This window comes from Leptosomus discolor, chromosome 4 (assembly GCF_034619465.1).
Source record: "Leptosomus discolor isolate bLepDis1 chromosome 4, bLepDis1.hap2, whole genome shotgun sequence".
Classification (NCBI taxonomy): domain Eukaryota; kingdom Metazoa; phylum Chordata; class Aves; order Leptosomiformes; family Leptosomidae; genus Leptosomus; species Leptosomus discolor.
The window spans coordinates 68,717,055-68,738,075 of NC_141394.1; the positions used below are offsets into that span (position 1 = coordinate 68,717,055).

General features: G+C 41.3%; 1 protein-coding gene across 2 annotated transcripts in view; it reads left to right on the forward strand.

Moving 5' to 3' along the window:
* SLC2A9 (solute carrier family 2 member 9) overlaps positions 1-21,021 on the forward strand; it is a 106,616-nt gene that overhangs the window by 12,873 nt on the left and 72,722 nt on the right. For both annotated transcript variants that reach the window (XM_086463700.1, XM_086463701.1), the window contains 2 exons: positions 5,208-5,332; positions 6,683-6,828. In XM_086463700.1, coding sequence (XP_086319826.1) covers positions 5,208-5,332; positions 6,683-6,828 — 271 coding nt within the window. The remainder of the gene's footprint in view (positions 1-5,207; positions 5,333-6,682; positions 6,829-21,021) is intronic.

Below are 21,021 nucleotides of genomic sequence, written 5' to 3' on the forward strand. Positions count from 1 at the left end.
ATCCCTGTTAAACCATGAAAACAGCTCTCTTACAGATATAGTGTACAGGTACTTGATTAGAGATGGGAAGGGGTTGCATCTCTCAGGGACATAGGGTAAAGGCTGCTCATCAGTGTGGTTGTTGTACTTAGGGACAGGGTTTAGTGGGGTTGACAGAGCTAGGGCAAAGGTTGGACTCAATGATCTTGAAGGTCTCTTCCAATTGAAACTGTTCTATGATTCTATGATTGCAGTGTGTTCGTCTGGTCTAGGAAACCAGACTGACATATCGGTATGGTAATTGAGGAGCACATTATGAAACATTAACAGAACAATAAAATACTTCGCTGTTAAATTGTTCAGGTGTATGTTGGAGGGTTATATGTCTGATGAAGCTGAGCTCCATTTGCACTGACACAGAATAATGAACTAAGAGGGATCAAAAGCATTAGTCAGAAATAATGTATGACTTTAAAAAGAGCACTCTTGAGTCATATTGCTGTAAGTTTAATAACATAATTTCCAAATTACCAGACTCTAAGGCCCTGCTTACTTCAAGAGAGATGTAATTTTTTCAAAGAGAGCCTACATCCAGATGAGCGTAAGTCCCGTGTTCACATGTGGCTTTGACACTTCATCATTTAAATTCTTTCCTTCTGCCAAAGAGCAGCTGCTGTTGTGTATCCTGAATACCCAGAGTGTTACGCTCGGTATGTTGCTTAGGCCACTGCTAGGGAGGCATTTGCAGGAGAGGGACAAGGTCTTCCCTCAAAGCACAGTGAACAGTTTTGAGTATGAAGCAATTAAGGGAATTTGTCTGGTTATCTTAGTAATGCTATCACTTCGTTATTCTGAAGTCATCTACTGTAGTTGAAATGGTGATCCAGTATTCAGTCTGTTACTGGCTTTTGTTGAAACACCTAGTTTAAAGAACATGCATCTTGTTATTTAAACGCCTAGTTTCCTTATTATACGTTTTGTATAAGGTATCATATCTGCTCCTGAGTGGAGCTTGTGGAGTCTTTCTTATTACTGAATTTTGAAACAACAATACACTCTTGAGACAGAACTTTAATTCTACCATTTTCCTAGTTGTGAGTTTTAGCTAAAAAGATTATTAACTTTAATTAGGGATTTCAGTTATCACAGCCATGGAGGGCACATAGTCTCTAGGATTCTCTTCTGGCCTCTGGACCTATCAAATATCATGAGAGCAAATGACAACATTGAAATCACAAGAGGTTAATCTTATGTGATTTTGGAAAAAGCCAAGGACAGTTCTGAGGAAGAGATTCTCAAGTGTTTCCAATATCCAAAATACTGAAAATAAAAAAGGCAGAAAAAAATCTGTGAAGCTTAGCTCTCTTTGTGTCTAGCTGATGGGTGAACTGTCTGTCTTGGCTGGGATGCTTATAGAAACTGATTTGTACTGAGCAAATGGCTCTTCTCTTAGGACTACTTCAGATTGAGTACAGGAAGTTACATTCCTGCAGCAGTAGATAGTCAGTCTTAGAAACAGTTTTGGCACTAAGTTACAAAACTTACTGTTAGGCTTAGGATGTAGCTGCTTGTGACAAATACTCCGCTCAATCAGAAGTTTTTGAAAGCATCTTTCTTTTGGAATGTATAAATGCTTTATTTCTTCTGTCTGGAGAGAGTTATGAATTATTTGAATAGAAGGAACAAAAATCTTTGTATCTAAATGAATGCTAGCGTAGTATTTTAGTGCAGTAGCTGCAGCAGAGCCGTGTGAGGCTCTGGACTGGAACTTGAGTCCAGATTCCCTTTCACACTGTTTTGCATGTTAGCTTTAGGTTGAGTCCACTTAGCTATCTATTCCTCCGTTTACCCAGTTACAGAAATAGGGATAAGTGTGGTGAGCACAGTTATCTGACAAGATTGGTTGGACTTTCTGAAAGGAAAGTGTCTGCTGTGGTGCTCTATGAGGTGTGGTATCTTTATATCACTTAGATTAGAGCTGTACAAGCAGTGGATTTTGATTTGTTTCTTTTTCTTGTGTCTTGTTGCTAAGGTGATATACTTTTGGCCTGTGTGACCAGGAAAGCATAGGTGTTTTTTATGATTGTAGTAATTTTGAATATAATATGACCTGACTGGAGGTAAACTCAGACAGCATGGGAAGTTCGGAGGGGTTTGCTGATCTTTTTTCTTACGAGCTATGATGAGAAATTGTTCCTGTTGTATATGTTTCTGGTGGCTTGCCCCAGCTGGCAGCCAGGCACCCACCCAGCTGATCCTCACTCCCCACCCCCCCGGTGGGATGGAGGAGAAATAGGAGGAACAGGAGCGAGAAAACTCATGTGTTAAACTAAAGAAAGGAAAACACCAGTTACTGTCATGGGCAAAACAGACTCAACTTGGGGAATTTAACTTAATTTATTGCCAGCTAGCATAAATATTTTATTATTTATCCGGTATTGAGAAACTAGACAGACTTCAGGACACCTTTCATCCTGCTTTCCCTCCCAGGCTGAACATGACTCCAGGCTCCTCTCCTCGCTCTTGGAACCACGGCAGGTCATACTCAGTCCCTTCAGTGAGAGAATGGGCAGCACAGTGGGTCAGGGTCAGTGAGCAGTGACACTTCTCTCTGCTGCTCCTTGCATCTCTCTCTTTGGTGCTCCAGCCTGGATCCTCCATGTCCCTCTGAGGAAGTACCTGCTCAGCCCTGGAGCACCTTCTCCTCCACTGACCTTGTTCCTCCCTCATTCCGTCTCCTCACAGTCACACCTATAGCCCCTTCACTTTCAACACCTTGCCACAGACACCCAGCATAGTGTTCGCAGTACCAAAAATTTACATGCTTTTTAGAGTAACACTCTAAACAGCATGTTACTTTCTTGTTTTTATTTTTTTTTTCAATCTGGCAAAGACAAAATCCTTTGTTTTTATCTTGGTTAGTTAGGTTGCACCTTTCTGTTCTTTGCTGCATAGCATAAGGGGTTGCTGGCCAACTTTTTTCTAAAATGATATGTATTTTGTAGGTTTTATTTAAATTAAAGAAGAGGAAATTAATATCTTCAGATGAATGTATAGCACTTGTTTGATCTGAATGAACATTTTGTTTCCGTTTTTGGCATCACTGCAGCCCTCTCAAATTATATCCATTTGAAAAATCTGTTTCAGTTGGTAAAATCATCACTCTTTACAGCTATGTTACATGCTTTAAATGAGCTATGTCTCAGTTTTTGATCTTCAAACCATGTTATTCATTCAGTGTTTAAAAACCATTAGAAAGGAGGAAGTAATTAAAAATACAAGTATTAAAAATACAAGTATTAAAAATATTTCCTATCAAAAACATATTGATCTGTTGTAAGAAGTTGGATGACTTATTCAATGGGTGGGAGATTTCCAGTTGGTACCACCTATGTGTTGAACTTGAGAAGAATGAGGACTGCTGGGTCATTTGTTACCTGCTTTGAAAAAGGGTAGACAGCCTTTCTGGTCATTCCTCTTTTGCACAGAAATTTCAATATAGAGAGATTGAAAATCCATTGAGAATACTTAAAAATTTAATACCACTTCATTTTAAAATTAAAATCGATGTATTCTCAGCCCATGTCATTTACTGTCAAAGTTAATGGATTCCTCATCGTTTATATCATCAGTGATGTTTATCTCCAGGTAAATTTAATTTCAAATCAGTTGTTTCCTTCATATGTTGTAAGTAGGATTGAAGGCTTCAGTATTGAGTTGTACCTCTAGAGCCAAAACAAGACTATGCTTAATGATGTGACTGAAAAACCTGGTAAAGACAAAGCTCCATGGCTTTACCATATATAGCTAAGTGAGGTGACTCACAGATGGAGAACATGGGGATCATTCTCTTGCCACGTACTTGGCAAAATTGTGGTGGTTTGTCTTGTGTTAGATCATAAGCAATGCAAAGGAGCTGTCTTGTTGTGATGTGCTGTAAAGAGGCCACCACATCTCCAGCAGATGTCCCTGGGACTCTGCCTGGGAATCGTAAGAAACTTTTCAGTTACTTGCAAGGCTGAACCTGATGATAATGGCTTCTTCAGCCATTCACCTGCAGGCTGTAATTTAGCAAAAAGCTGCTTAAATCCACATTTGTGGAGAGGTGTTTATAAGGCAGCAGTGATTCTCTGAGATCTGGACGGGTTTGCTACTTCATCTTTCAATAGAGAATCGTTGCAGCACAGGTATTGATCTTATATCTTTAACCTCTCTTCTTCCATGTGTTCAGAAAATGAGACCTCGGATGTAAGTGTTTGAATCTGACTGTCAAAGGCCTCTGAAGTCCTGTGTATCATTTCTTGCAAAGTATTTCCTTCTTCAGAAGTTATGAGACTTACAAGTCACTTTTGAATTAATGAGTCCCTCAAACTTGAGCAGAAAGTTCTGAAAGAGGAAAACTGTAAGAAATACAGCTGTTGGTATAGTGTGAATGAGAAATTGAGATGTTTTGAAATTTCTAAAATATATTTTTTGTGATTTTGTTTATATTTTTTTAACAAAATAACATTTTTTCATAAAGAATATTTCTTTTCTTTGAAAGAAATATTTTTTTCCGTGTTTTATTTGACTACTATAGAAGGAAATAATTTAAAATTTGGGAGAAAAAGATATGTAAATCTGTATTTTGGTGAATTTCAGCAATTTTTGGAAAAGGCTTCATTTGTATCGCTCGTGTGAGCCCAAGTGTTTTTTCTAACTCTACAAGTAGTAAGTAGTTTTCCTCAGTGCAGTTTTTTAATATCGTGGATTTAAGGATGAATTATAATGATGTAAATATGTCAGTATTGGGAAGTTCTCAAAATGGCATGTAGCATAAAAATGCCTGTAGTTATATCAGCTTATTGCTATTTGAAGTATTTTCTCTGGTTCCTACATACATACATTTACCCAGAGTATGCTTGTTTATATTCATATACAGAGTCTTGGGCATGGCATTTGGGTTCTTAGGATGGGTAGGGTGGCTAATTGCCATGCCTTTCAAGTACAACTCTTTAGTTGACTATGATATGTTTTATTTTAAAGCTGTGGTATAGGTTTGGAGCTGTATCTATTTGTGTATAGTATTGTAATTTGGAACTCTACACAACATCTAAGAGGCAGTGTTTGTTAGGCACTTTTTGTTTTTATTTATGGATATTTCAGAATAATAGCCTAGTGTGCTTTGAGTATAACTAGATTTAACTGTCGTGATACCGGTATCTACATAAAATATCTTTTCCTTTTAGGAAGTGTACGTTGCTGCTCAATAATGTGTTTGCAGTGACAGCTGCATTGTTGATGTCCCTCTCCTTGTTGGCGGGGTCATTTGAAATGCTCATACTGGGCCGCATTATAATGGGTGTTGATGCAGGTAAGCTTTTATCGCACTGTACATATCTGAAATATTTGTGTGATGAATAGTCTTTCTCCTCTTACCCAGTTAGATCTTTCTTTACATTAAAGAAGCATTTCAGGGACTAGTCACACTGGTTTCACTGGGACAAGACAGCAGACTAAGGGTTGGAGGATCTGATGTTTGGAGAAGACACTGGAATGGATGCTAAGCAATGCTGTCCACCCTCGTTGTTCCTCCCCCTTTCCTCCTCCAGCCCTGTAGAGCATATCTGTCTTCATGCCATGAAGATCCTTTGGCTAGGAGGGTGTAGTCTCTTTATTAAAGCTGCTTAGAAGTTGTTGGGTCCCATGGTAATACCAGTAGGATTAAGTGGAATGCATGTACATCCTCATTTGCTCCTACCAACGTGGTCTTCCCGGTTTAAAAGTAAATCATGGAGGCACTGCTGCACTGGAATAATCTTGCAGCTAGCAGTGAGGGTCTCAGCAACTTCATAGATCACTGGATGGTGAGGAATATTTACCTCATGTGGAGACAGACTTGATGAATTAAGATGGTTTTACACTCTCAATGTAATTACATGATTAAACAAAGTGCTTTGAGTTTTGCATCACTAAGCCCTCTTTCTGGCAAACTGTGCCTCTGTTGTTAGTAAGAGCAAGCTATGGTTGAGAATGGATGTGTCTGTCACTTGCAATGTGAAGTTCATGAGTAATTTTGGTGCTGACTGTTAATTTTTGTCTCAGACTACATCAAACGACCAAACTTCTGGAGCTATGTAAATATCGTCAGTGTACTAACCAGGGTCATGCATTTGTTTTCTCCCGGCTTTGGGCGGCATTCTTGCCTTTTTTTTATGCCTCCCGTTAAGAGTTCATTGCAGCTATAAGCTTATATTGAGAGGAACATCTGCTAATACCATTTACAGTAAAAATATTTCATCTGACAGCGTCTGCTCTGTCTGCCAGACGCATTGGGGTTTTTTTCCTTACCTGCACCACTGCTAACATGATTTTGCTTGCTTTGCGATGAGCAAATTTAGAACATAAAATCCATTCTCCTGGTGATTCTCATCTCTGAGTAACCTTTGGTGCTTCTCATCTAATAGCAGCCTACACACATCACTCTAGATCTGTAGCAGATAATCAATCCCATGGTTATTAAATGGTGCAAGAGTAATTAGATATGCAGAGAAGATCATTCATATTATCTGTGGATAGAATTCTCTGTGGAATTCTCTGCATGTTTTTATGTCACTCTTGTGAACAGGTTAGCACTCAGACTCCTTTCAATAGATGTTTATTTCGTACCTGGCATGATGAAGAGGTGATTTGACTTAATATAGGGTTTTTCCTTCCTTTGTAGGCATTTCTCTGAGTGCTCTTCCCATGTATTTGAGTGAAATATCTCCTAAGGAAATCCGTGGTTCATTGGGTCAGGTCACAGCAATTTTCATCTGTATTGGTGTGTTCACTGGTCAAGTTTTGGGGCTGCCAGAAATATTTGGGCAAGTAAGTATTTAACAGGTGTTGTCTGTGGAAGAACACAAGCATGCTTGAAGTGTTATATTTCAGTATTTTGACTGAGTTCCTTACAAAAGCGGAAAACTGAAACATTGGGTTTTTGTTTTGAAGCATTTTGAAAAGTGGTTTCTTCCATGTCTTTTAAAAGCATGTATGTGTGACTAAGTTTGGTAGATGTGGCAAGCAGTTTTAACAGCTTGAGCGGCTTGTATGTGTGCGTATGCAGGTGTCCCAGCTCCCTTTCTTGATTTACTTTTATTTTTGCTGCTTTCCAGTTTCTTCCATGACTACCATGTAAGTGTTTAAGAGTTTTTGTGGTTTTCATTTGTAATTTTTCAATGTGAGGTAGAACTGAAAAAGGCTAGGTTAGAGTTTGTATGAGGACCTGAATAGGAAGACTCTCGCTAAATAATTACAGTACTCCTTGCAATGCACTCCTGCTTTTAGACTGCGAGGTGGAAGAGTGGAGTTAATACATACCTTTATGGAAAGAGATTATCTATTCTGATAGAAGAGGTTATCTTGCTGTAGTAGGCTGAGATTAACTTGGTGGCCACTGGATGTCGTCATTACTCTGAATAAATGAAGTCGAGGTTTATTCAGGTTGGCACTTGGAAATACTTAACATCCAGAGATGAATCTTCAAGGCGGTGTGGAGGAATTGTCTGCAGCAATTGTCTCGCAATGAAACCTGAACGAAGAATCCCTTCTGACGGGCAGCAAAAGTAGTAAACAGTTGAAAAGTGAGGAGAGCTTGTCCTCCTGTGTCCACCCAAATTCATCTCCTTTGTAAATACATGATACCATCCTCCCTGACACTTTTATTTTTGTCTGACTGGCTCTCCTATTCTGTCCCTTTATCCTTGGGCTCACTTATCCTGTTCAGATCTCCTGAAGGCAAATGGTTTGATTCAATTTACCCTTTATTGAAGGACAGGTTACTCCCCCTTCTGCTAAAGCAACAGATTTTAGGAAAAAGCTTAAAATGGCTTTCACTGACCTTCGTTGTGTGCCTTCTCCTTTCTCTTGCTTTGAAAGCTAGTCTGCCACGCACGAGTGTATTAAATGTCAAGAGGTCGATTCAACTAGTTAGAATATATGTCAGCCCTTATGTAGTAGGGTTTTTTTGGTTTTTTTATTTTTTTTTAAACATGTATACACTTTTAAAGGTGAGATGTCATGCAAATTCTTATTTCTCTGTTAGGTTTTTGGGATATTTTGAATAGGAAATACTTTCAGCTCACTCTTGCTGTTTTCATTTCTCTTCTCTCCTTCCCTTCCTCCCAGTTGTTGTTACTACCAAATTATGGATGTTGTGTTTTTGCTTCTACAACCTGCTTTAGTATGCAGTTAATTAATATTACACATTAAAGATAGCCATTAATTTATGTAAGAAGAAAGACACTTTATCTGTAGAATTAGTTCTTTTCAAGATGGGTAACATCAGCATGTAAAAGGAACAAAGTTTTGGCTGATGTGAATTAGCATATTTGCAGTGAGATTATTTGAGCCAGCTTGAATTTTCCAGTTGGGTATGTGGGTGTATTTTCCTTTTAATGTATTAATAAAATTTAGCACTGAGCGGAAACCTCAGGCTGATTGAAATACAATTCCTTAGTGCAAGGCTTTATCAAAATTTCTTTTGGTTTCAGTCAAGCCAGGATTTTCTTCCCTAGCTTTGTGTGGTTCCCATTGAAGTCAGTGGGAGGTTTGCACCAGGAACAGCAGTCATTGGCAGAGGATGTTCCTGCAGAGGGTGTGTGTGATGAGTTCACTTCTGTTGAAGCTAGGAGGTGGCAAACATGGTGTCCTTCTCCTGAGTTCTTCAGTCCTTGCAACACTTTCCCCTCTCCCCTCCTGAGCAAACACCTTGCTCAAATTTCTTTCACTTTGTTTGATCAAGTTCAAAAGTAGGTTTAGGCTTCTCTCTGATTAATGTCATGACTTATGTTCACTAATGATGTAAAAGCCTCATATCAAATAATTCCTTTTTTTTTTCCGCTCCCTTTTCTTCTGTTGGAAAAATCTTTGTTGCATTTGAAGCAAGGCCAGTATTCCAGATCCACAGCCACCATATTTTGGAGACAACTGTGCATTCGTGATGTCTTACTGATTTCAGCTATACCTGGAAAGCAAACTCTGCTTTCCTCAGAAACCTGAGGTCATTTGCCTTATACTTAAGCCATTCTGTAGTATGCCAATCTGTGGTATAATTCTACCTTTGTAAAAATTTGTGAATTGTTTAGAGCAAATAGACAGGAAAGTTGTGATCAGTAGGAGCTTGTTGCCAGTGATCACCGGTCTGTGCGACTGCTTGGACTAGTGTGTAGAAAAACACCTTTCTGAAGTCTTTCTAACAATGTCCAGCATTTTAATGACCATGGTGTAAAACCTCACAGGAGTATTTTTTTGTTGCTCTGTGGTTGGTTGGTTGCTTGTTTCTATCAGAGTTTGTTGTAAATAATGCTAGTTACAAATGCTAGTTACAAATGCTTGTCTTCTGTCATGGTTTCATAACAATTTTCTCCTGAGTTCTGTCATGTATCTATTACTTGTAATTTGAGCAAATATCTAAGAGGTTGTTAACCATAGTATCGAAGCAGTGATGGTTTTGAAGAAAGGAGGGACAAAGACCGAGTTGGGCTTCTTGCTGATAGAGACTCTGTGGAACAGGAATGCCAAGGTCCTGTCTTGTAAGAAGAGGTGACAGCAACATTGCTTGGCAAAGTAAATAGAGGGAAAGCAGAGGAACTGACTGCACCATGTTAACACAATGTCACGGTTTGAGGCTGGGTTGGCCACTAACGAATGACAGACGCTCTCTACTAACCCCTCTCCCCTCCCAAAAGGGAAAAGGAGAGAGAACAAGGGAGAGAGACTTTACGGTTTGGAAAAGAAAACTAAAACAGCTTTAATGGAACAATAACAATAAAAGAAAAGATAATAATAAGAATAAGGAAAAAATGAAATATATACAATATGTACAAATATATATACAAAACCAATACCAAACCCAACTCCCCCCACCCTGATGACAATACGTCACCACCACACCGCAGGGCTGGCACTGGGGCAGTCCCAGGCTGGACTCGGCAGCAGACAGGGATGGGATACAGGAGCTGGACTCAGGCACTGGATTCAGGGATGCACGGATCAGTCCTCCTCAGATGTCGGCCATCGAAGAAGAGAGGAAGAGACGAAGAGGCGAAGAGAGCGAGACCCTCGTGATCTCTCAGCTTTATACTGAATATGACGTCTATGGGATGGAATACTCTGTTGGTCAGGTTTGGGTCACCTGTCCAGTTCGCTCCTCCCTGTAGGTGCGACCCTTTTCACTCCTGGCACCCCAACATGGAGCAGAAGATTTAGCAGTGACCTTGGTCGCCATAAGAACAAGTATAAGCAAGGGCCTCTCTGCCTACCGTTCCTTGGTACGAACTATAAACACCAGGCCTTATCACTGCTAGGAGCAATCACTGTCTGGAAAAACAGGCTGCTGTTTCAGAAAGTGCTGGTAGTTAGAGGAGACTTAACTGAAAAGTTAAAGCACTAAAACAGAATTAGTTCTGATTTAGCCCAAACCAGGACATTCCACCCCTTATTCCATACCATTTACGTTATACTCATTACTAGCTTATAATTTGTCTTTTTACATGAAAGTTCATTAGGTTTGTTTAGTTCATGATTATGGGTTTCCATTCTTCCGTAGCAGTCTCTCAGGGCAGGAAAGATGTCATGAAGTTCGTTGTGGTTCGTGCCCAGGGTTTGCAAGTCCATCTCGAAGAAGTTGTTGGACGTCACTCGATGAGGCTAGCTCCGGTTATCCTGAAAGACACTTATTGAACACTGTTAGTATTATGTAGCAATTAACACTGTACAGGTCAGAATTAAGTGTTCTCACCCAGACTTAAATTCCCTTGAGGTACACATTGGACTTCACCATCCTTCATCATTACCCACCAAGTATGACCAGGTCCTTGAGCGAAAGCAACCCCATGAATGGGTTTGCCTTTGGCCGAAGCAGGAAATACCCACACAGTTTTTCCCAACAAATTCCTTTCACACACCACAGGGACTTTTTCCCCTTCAACTGTATGTAAAAGGTCAGATTGGGCAGGACCGGCTCGATTGATAGATCCTCTGGTGTTAACTAACCAGGTGGCTTGTGCTAAATGCTTGTCCCAGTTTTTGAAAGTTCCACCACCCATTGCTTTCAGAGTAGCTTTTAATAGTCCATTGTACCGTTCAATTTTCTCAGAGGCTGGAGCATGGTAGGGAATATGATATACCCACTCAATACCATGTTCCTTAGCCCAGTTGTCTATAAGACTGTTTTTGAAATGAGTCCCATTATCCGACTCAATTCTTTCTGGAGTACCATGTCGCCACAAAATTTGCTTTTCAAGGCCCAGGATGGTATTCCGGGCAGTGGCATGAGGTACTGGATATGTTTCCAGCCATCCGGTGGTCGCTTCCACCATTGTAAGCACGTAATGCTTACCCTGGCGGGTTTGAGGCAATGTGATATAATCAATCTGCCAGGTCTCTCCATACTTATATTTCAACCATCGTCCCCCATACCACAAAGGTTTTAACCGTTTAGCTTGCTTGATTGCGGCACATGTTTCACAGTCGTGGATAACCTGTGCAATAGCGTCCATAGTTAAATCCACCCCTCGGTCACGAGCCCACTTGTACGTTGCATCTCTTCCCTGATGTCCTGAAGTGTCATGGGCCCACCGAGCTAGAAACAGTTCACCTTTATGTTCCCAGTCTAGGTCTGTTTGGAACACTTTCGCAGCCTGATCCACTTGCTGATTGTTTCGATGTTCCTCAGTGGCCCGACTTTTAGGTACATGAGCGTCTACGTGACGTACCTTGACAATTAGTTTCTCCATCCGGGCAGCAATGTCTTGCCACAATGCAGCAGCCCAAATTGGTTTACCTCTGCGCTGCCAGTTATTCTGCTTCCACTGTTTCAGCCAACCCCACAAGGCATTAGCTACCATCCATGAGTCAGTGTAAAGATAGAGTACTGGCCACTTTTCCCGTTCAGCAATGTCCAAGGCCAACTGGATGGCTTTTACCTCAGCAAACTGACTCGATTCACCTTCTCCCTCAGCCGCTTCTGCGACTCGTCGTGTGGGACTCCACACAGCAGCTTTCCACTTCCGACGATTCCCTACAAGGCGGCAGGATCCATCAGTGAACAGAGCATATTGCTTTTCATTATCTGGCAACTGATTATATGGTGGGGCTTCTACAACACGTGTTACCCCTTCTTCTGGTGTCATTATAAAGTCTTTACCTTCTGGCCAATCAGTAATGACTTCTAAAATTCCTGGACGATTGGGGTTTCCTATCCGGGCCCTCTGTGTGATTAAGGCAACCCACTTACTCCAGGTAGCATCAGTGGCATGATGAGTAGAAGGAACCTCACCCTTGAACATCCAGCCTAGTACTGGCAACCGTGGTGCCAGGAGGAGCTGTACTTCAGTACCAATCACCTCCGAAGCAGCTCTGACTCCTTCATATGCTGCCAGTATTTCTTTTTCAGTCGGGGTGTAGTTGGCCTCAGAGCCTTTGTATCCTCAGCTCCAAAATCCTAGGGGTCGACCTCGAGTCTCCCCTGGTGCTCTCTGCCACAAACTCCAGGTTGGACCATTATCCTCGGCTGCAGTATAGAGTATATTTTTAATGTCCTGTCCCGTTCGGACTGGCCCAAGAGATACTGCATGTACAATCTCATGTTTGATTTGTTCAAAGGCTTGTTGCTGTTCAGGGCCCCAGTTGAAACTGTTTTTCTTTCAAGTCACTACATAGAGAGGTTTCACAATCTGACTGTAACCAGGAATATGCATTCGCCAGAAACCCACAACGCCTAAGAAGACTTGTGTTTCCTTTTTGTTAGTTGGTGGGGACATAGCAGAGATTTTATTAACCACGTCCATTGGGATCTGGCGGCGCCCATCTTGCCACTTGATTCCCAGAAGCTGGATCTCTTGTGCAGGTCCTTTGACCTTGCTCCTTTTTATGGCAAAACCGGCGTCTAAGAGAATTTCAATGATCTTCTTACCTTTCTCGAAGACTTATTCTGCTGAATTACCCCATATAATGATGTCATCAATATATTGCAGGTGTTCTGGAGCTCCACCCTTCTTCAGTGCAGAATGGATCAGTCCATGGCAGATGGTAGGGCTATGTTTCCACCCCTGGGGCAGTCGAGTCCAGGTGTACTGGATACCCCTCCAGGTGAAAGCAAACTGTGGCCTGCATTCCGGTGCTAGAGGAATAGAAAAGAATGCATTAGCAATGTCAATTGTAGCATACCACTTAGCTGCCTTTGACTCCAGTTCATACTGAAGTTCTAATATGTCCGGCACAGCAGCACTAAGCAGTGGTGTAACTTCATTCAGGCCATGATAGTCCACTGTTAATCTCCATTCTCCATTAGACTTCCGCACTGGCCATACAGGGCTGTTAAAGGGTGAATGAGTCTTGTAAATCACCTTTTTATGCTCAAGTTCATGAATGAGCTTAGAAATGGGAATCAGTGAGTCTTGGCTGGTACGATATTGTTGTCTATGCACTGTTTTGGTAGCAATTGGCACCTGTTGATCTTCAACCTTCATCTGTCCCACAGCAGTGGGCTCCTCTGAAAGTTTAGGCAATGAAGCTAATAGTTCTTTAGCCTCTATAGGTGCTATACCAAAAACCCACCGACGACCTTTTGGGTCTTTATAGTACCCTCTCTTTAAAAAGTCTATGCCAAGGATGCATGGAGCATCAGGACCAGTCACTATAGGGTGCTTCTCCCATTTGTCCCCAGTTAGGCTCACTTCGGCCTCCACAACAGTCAGTTCTTGAGATCCTCCCGTCACTCCAGCAATAGTAACAGTTTGTGTTCCTTTACGATTTGATGGCACTAGGGTGCATTGTGCACCAGTATCTACAAGGGCCTTATACTTCTGTGGTTTTAACGTGCCAGGCCATCGGATCCACACAGTCCAATAAATTCGGTTGTCCCTCTCCTCCACCTGGCTGGAGGCAGGGCTCCTCTAATTTTTAGCGCAATACCCATCAAGAAATGGGTTTGTATTTACTGGAGCAATCTCTCTGGTAGAAGAACTTTCTCTTTTGTTTGTTCTACCTTGTAACCTACGTACTTGAGCCCGCAAGACAAAAGTAGGTTTAACATCCCACTTACTCATGTCCTCTCCATGCTCACGCAGGAAAGACCACATGGAACCTCGGGACATGTACTGTTCCCTTCGGGCTGGCCTTGCAGGATAGCGTCTTCTCCTAATGGCTTCAACACGAGTCCATTTAGGGGAAGAATAGGATTTATCCTCTTTCTTAGACAATTTCTCATACATTTTTTCCATTTTCTTAGATATTTCATCAGCCATTTCCTTAGCTACAGCTGAGACACAGGCCTTCATGGGATCAGCAAGACTGTCCTCATATTGTCGCACTTTGTTAGCCACCTCATTCACAGTTGGTGTCTCGGCATCTCCTCCCCAGACCATTGTTGACAATGTATGGGAATACATTGATGGTGCACTCTGTACAAACTTCCTCAATATGGGTCGCTGACATGGCATTTCATCGGGATCTATAATTGCTTGCCAGTCACTATAGATCACCTCTCTCACAGCTAATTCCCTCAGGTACTTAATACCTTTTTCCATAGTGTTCCATTTGCTTGGGTGGCATTCAATATCTTCCTTAAAGGGATACCTGTACTTTACAGCTGCTAAGAGTCATTTCCAGAGGCTGGCATTGCCTTTCTTTCTTGCAAGTGCCTTGTCAATGCCTCCATTCTTAGCCAGGGATCCCAATTGCCTAGCTTCTTTGCCGTCCAGTTCTATGGTTTCAGACCCATTATCCGAGCATCGGAGCAACCAGCTGGTAATAGACTCTCCTTCATGATGACTAAAGTCCTTTCTTACATTACGCAGCTCTTTCCTAGAGAAGGGTGTACTTTCCTCTCTCTCTGACTCCCCCTCTGATGCTTTTGTTTTAGAAGGACCCTCGTCTGAATCTTCATCATCTGTAACTGGGTGATCTGTCTTTTTAAGGTGTTTTTTCCCAGTCACAGGGGCCTTATCCTCCTCTTCTGACACTGACTCCTCTACATGTGCTGGTGGGGCTTTAGAAGGACCCTCTCCTGGATCTTCCTCATCCCTCACTGGGCAATCTGATTTCTTTGTCTGTTTCCTTCTGGACACAGGGGCAACTTGTGCTGCTAGAGATTGAGTGGGAGCCTTAGTACTTATCAGTGCAGCTGCAGTGCTCGCCAGAGTTGGAGTAGTGCCAGTGCTCACTGTCGGAGCTGGAGCAGCGGCAGCGCTTGCTTTGGTAGCTGGAGCAGCAGCAGCGCTTAGCAGGGGGGCCTGCTGGGACTGAGTGGCTGTGGTGCATGTTACCCTAACTCGCTGTTTCCTTCGCGGGGTCTGAGTAGCTGCAGTGACTGTAGCTGAACAAGACCTATACCTACACCGAAATTTAACATACCACCACACCCCCTGAAACACATGTAAGAGAATTGATAGTAAAAGGACGATATATAAAATCATGATATTCGGATGGTGATGCTCACATCCAGGAGCCACATAATCTGATAGATTCCACTTGTTATAGAAGGGAGCAGTATAGTTTCCCCAGGTGTGACTGAAAGTGTAACTAATAAGAGAATCCACTATGTAACGCAAGATGTACCCGGGTAAATTTGCTAACCAATTTATCCCAGCACAAACCAGTGATAAGCACCATAGCATAGTGGTAAATTTCGCCCAGAGCCTATAAGGGATAATCCACAAGATAAGGCTAACAAAGAGTAAGCAATAATTCAATGCATACGGCAGATGAGGCGATATCATGGCACTTAATTTCAAACAAAACATTAGAAGAGAACCCCGTGGTATTAAACTTAAGAGGCTTATCATCTTGTGAGCTGTTTGTTTTAATTTCCAACCGTTCAAGAATCTCGGAAAAAAAAATTCCGCTCTTTTAAAAACAAGCGGGAGTTGTGCTATTCAGGTGATTTATCGGAGCTCTGGTCGTGCCCCACGTTGGGCGCCAATTGTATCTGTCACGGTTTGAGGCTTGGCCGGCCACTAACGAATGACAGACGCTCTCTACTAACCCCTCTCCCCTCCCAAAAGGGAAAAGGAGAGAGAACAAGGGAGAAAGACTTTACGGTTTGGAAAAGAAAACTAAAACAGCTTTAATGGAACAATAACAATAAAAGAAAAGATAATAATAAGAATAAGGAAAAAATGAAATATATACAATATGTACAAATAGATACAAAACCAATACCGAACCCAACTCCCCCCACCCTGATGACAATACGTCACCACCACACCACAGGGCTGGCACTGGGGCAGTCCCAGGCTGGACTCGGCAGCAGACAGGGATGGGATACAGGAGCTGGACTCAGGCACTGGATTCAGGGATGCACGGATCAGTCCTCCTCAGATGTCGGCCATCGAAGAAGAGAGGAAGAGACGAAGAGGCGAAGAGAGCGAGACCCTCGTGATCTCTCAGCTTTATACTGAATATGACATCTATGGGATGGAATACTCTGTTGGTCAGGTTTGGGTCACCTGTCCAGTTCGCTCCTCCCTGTAGGTGCGACCCTTTTCACTCCTGGCACCCCAACATGGAGTACAAGATTTAGCAGTGACCTTGGTCGCCGTAAGAACAAGTATAAGCAAGGGCCTCTCTACCTACCGTTCCTTGGTACGAACTATAAACACCAGGCCTTATCACTGCTAGGAGCAATCACTGTCTGGAAAAACAGGCTGCTGTTTCAGAAAGTGCTGGTAGTTAGAGGAGACTTAACTGAAAAGTTAAAAGCACTAAAACAGAATTAGTTCTGATTTAGCCCAAACCAGGACACACAAGAAAGAACTGCAGAAGGAATAGAGTGGCTTAATCTCAAGGACAGTATTGCTACAAGAATAACTTTTAATATATGTTCTGCAAGTAATTGCATGGTGAAATTCAGCAGAGTGATGTTTGGAACAGATTCCTGACTGAAGCAGCTTGAGCAGAAAATTTAACTTTTAAATTGGACCTTGATGCACTTATCTGGCTTATACAAGGTTGTAGCCTTCAATGGTCTGTTGAAGTCTTTCCACAGAAAAGGAAAGCAGTTACGTAGGCTGTGGGGCATAGCCTGACAAGCATTTATTAACAACGTAATTGATAACTTCCTCTGTTATTGAATGTAACAGTGTTCCTTTAAATGTGGAAGTGTGATAAAAATAGCTCTGAAGCACTGGGTATTACTTGAGGCAATTCAGAAAGTCCTTTACTGCTTTTTGTGTGAAGTAGGTTAAGCAGCCCCAAAGTGATTTTTTAGCAATCGCTTATTTATGAAACCAGCCCAGGTGAAGCAGGAGCCTGGAGGTCAATGGTCAGCTTTGGCTGTGTTACCGTCTTAAGGCTGGTTGGCTGTTTCCTATTCCTTCAGCCTTCCCAAACTTTCCTTCTAATACCTTCTTCATGCCAGTACTGTCAAATGACTCTCAGTATTCTTTTGATCAATTGTTATTTATCCCTTAATATCTTTTTTTTTTTTTCCTCAGCGGTGTGCTTCCTTTCTCCTCCCCCCATAACTTGTGAACTTTGCATTTTGGGTTAGCCTTCATATCTTCTAGTAAAACAGGCTCTTTAATCTCTTTCTCATCCTACGTGACTTTCTCTGTAATAATTCTGGTTTAAAATTTGAACCCAGGAGAATCAAATTATACAGATAACACAGATGAAATGATACTTTTAAAAACAGGATTATATTAAATACTTCCTTATTTCCTAGTTCTTCTAGAAATGTTTTGGCTGAAATATTACAGAAATGTATTTACTGTTTTTTTTTTTGTGTCATGCCATGTTGACACAAACTTGCCGAACACTACTACATCCAATTTTAAAATCACTGTATAAAAGAGCAGATGCAAAAGAAAAGAATTAATAGATTGTAAAACTTAAATATACAGGCATTCTTCTGGATTCTGAATATATAGTCTTTTATTCTATTTGTCTCCAAAGGTACTAATTTTAGAGTATTGAGTCTGAAGAAGGTGTTGCTTTTGTGTGCAATGCTTACCGAAGGACAAAAAGCTGCAGTCGTGATGACGGTCCTCTGCTGCTGTGGTTTGATATTCTTACTTTCATTCCTCTGTCTTAATTCCCTCCCATCCAACAAATCCAAGCATCACTTTTTATTCAAGATTCTGACTGTTGCAGGTCATAACCTATGGGAAAACACATCTACTATGTCTCCTTTGAGGTCTGGGAAGTTACACGATGGTAAAACTGGCTGGTGATCAGACTACAGAGCACAGCAACTTTACATGCTGGTCACTGCTTCTCTCCACCACCCTGACTGCTGGGAGTAGTGTGCTCATTTTCATGTACTAGTGTCTTGCTTTAGGCTTCTGTAAACCAGAGCCCTTAATTCTTCAGGAAGCCATGGCAACCATAGATGACAACTTGGTGCTGGCCCACAGGTGTGCAATCGTGTTATCTGCTGTAATGTGGGCACTGGATTATTGCTGTCGGCTACAAGATTATTTAATTTGGGGCATTTTTGGTTGTATAGCAAGTGCAGCTTTCCATATATCTGACTGAAGGGAAAAACAGATACTAAGATGAGGAGGAACTGTTTCAGACCTGTCACTTGTTCGAACACTGCCCTTCAGGTGTTTCCATTCTCTCTGTTTCTGTGATTCTGCAATTTAATCACCTGGCCCATTTTTCTGACAGATTGCTCCCTGCAAAGCGAAGACCTGTGCATTGTCAACTTCAGTTTTGAAAGTTCAAATTTACACTTACTGTCTTGAGGGAATATTGTCTGGCCTGGTTCTGGCATATACTGTGTATTCTTAGGTATCTCTCTGTAACTAACTCATCTAGTTGCTCCTGCATGTAATGTCCTGCTCCAGAGGTTTTCCTTAGGATGCTAACATCTTTTAAATGTTGTAGACCACCAGGCTGTCTCTTCTACAGCTTCAGCTTGTTTAATGAAGGTGGGCTTTAATCTTTCCTTAAACGATAGAGGCTTTAGTTTCTGAATACATTTGCTGTAGTTACTGTATTAATTTTTTTTTATATACATTGAGCCTCAGTATTTCTTTCATTTGTGAACAGATATGAGAAAGGGGAGAAAGAAGTGTTTCACAGTGTGTGTATGTATTCAGGACAGATAAAACTGGAATTGTTGCCCGTTGCCATGTTTTCCTCAGACTTGTACTTTGAGCCCCATTTCCCATGTGCAGTGTGTAAGGTTTTGCTGAGCTGTAGTTGTTTTTTCCCTGGAGTTGCCCCCACTGGCTGGCTGGCTGGCTCCGGCCACTTCTCTGACCAGAACAGCTGTTTGTCATAGGTAGACCAATGGAAAAACAGATTTTGTTTACTTAGGGAACCCTATTTTATACAATTCAAGTGTTTCTAGGTCATGCACCCACAAGCTTCTCTAACTGTATTGCACTTTTCATAGTGGATGGTATGTCGTCCTACAAACCTTGCTTTGCTTGCATCCTAAGACTTACTAGGGCAACACTTTCTGAATAATCCCTATTGCTGCTGTAGGTGTTTCCAGGAAAAAAAAAAAAAAAAAAGTAGAGCAAAGAGAAAAACTGTAACTTTCCTAATGTGTCCATCTCTTGAATGTTGCAGGTAGTTTTGGTCATCCTGCTTTAAAAATAGTTGAGCAATACAAAGTACAGGAGCAGCAGTGATCAGAGATGGGAAGTGGCTTCTGGAGGAGAAAAGGCTGGGTTAAGGCTCAGCAGCTCTTGTGGGTAACCCCATGCTGGGTAAAACCTTAAAGTAATACAAAACAAGGTACGTCAGGGAAGACTTAGAATTTGTCTTCAAGTGACACGCTGTCTTTGTCTAGATTTTCCTCAATCTTTCCTTAAATACATTTGGAATTCGTCACATTGCAAAACTGTTGTGTAAGTGGTTACAGTCACAAACTTTATTAATTGGATGTTGTCTTTGTCGTTGAAACAACATGAATTACAGTTTTACATTCCACTTTTTTGAGGAATTTGAGCGTCTTTAATGCATATCTGGCTAGAGATTACCTATTTTTAAAAAAGGAGTTAGCTGGAAATAAGTCCGTGACACATGGTGATACTGGCCAAACTGCCCTCCCCCCACAACTGATTATTTTAGCAAAGAAATTCTGTTGTTGATATAAATACCAATTTCTACAGCAAAATGAGCTAAATTTGGGAAAGGACTAATGGACTTCATAGACACTGTGCTATATGTCTAGTAAGGAAAGATCTTTGTGATGAGTCCATTTCAAGTTAGTTCTTCTTTATGCAAGTGGACCTTACTAAGGAATAGTTGTGATTTTTTTTTTTCTTTTTTTAAAGTCAAACTAAGAACTTCCATAGATGCCATGTCAAACTCTAATTTTCTTTACCAGTCCTCTTGAAAATGACATATTTGAAGTGACAGATAGTTGTGTGTTTAGGAGCATTTATATAGGATTTTTTCATTTTGCTTTACCCAGTTCTTTTAAAAGTACTCCTTCACTTGCACTAAAATAGACAGTGATGGGAATAGGTAGTTGTACAGCCTGTGCAGTTAAGACTGTTCTGAAAACTAAGCTTTGATTTTACTTGTCAAAGCTTCATTTTTAGTGTGTTTTTTCCCTTGTTTTTCTTTTTTTTCGATGGATCCTTCTTCTTAAGACTCTTGACTCAGATTCAAGGATTCCTTAAAAACTCTGAGTAAATTATGGATGAGAAAAGAAAGCAATTCAGAATTGCTCTGGGGACCTGCAGCCTGCAGGTGGACACCAATGACAAAATGGTCTGTTGGAGATGCTTTTGAAATGAATCTTACACATTAGCATGATAACACAAAGTATGAATCAGCCAGTTTCCTCATAGTTTCTGTGAGCTGTTTTGTTCTATACATTCATCTTCCCCTTGAGCCATGATAGTGACTATAGTAAAAGATATTTATCTTTCAAGAAACAAGTGGGAATTCATTTCAGAACAGATAACCGAGAGCTCTTGTGGCAGTAAGAGACAGGTGAACTGTTGCAACTGTGTGAAGTGTCTTGGAAACATAAGCAGCTTATGCCTCATGGATGCATTCTGTTTACAGATTATGAAAAGGTGTGTGTAGCTTCCATTGGAGTAGGACAAA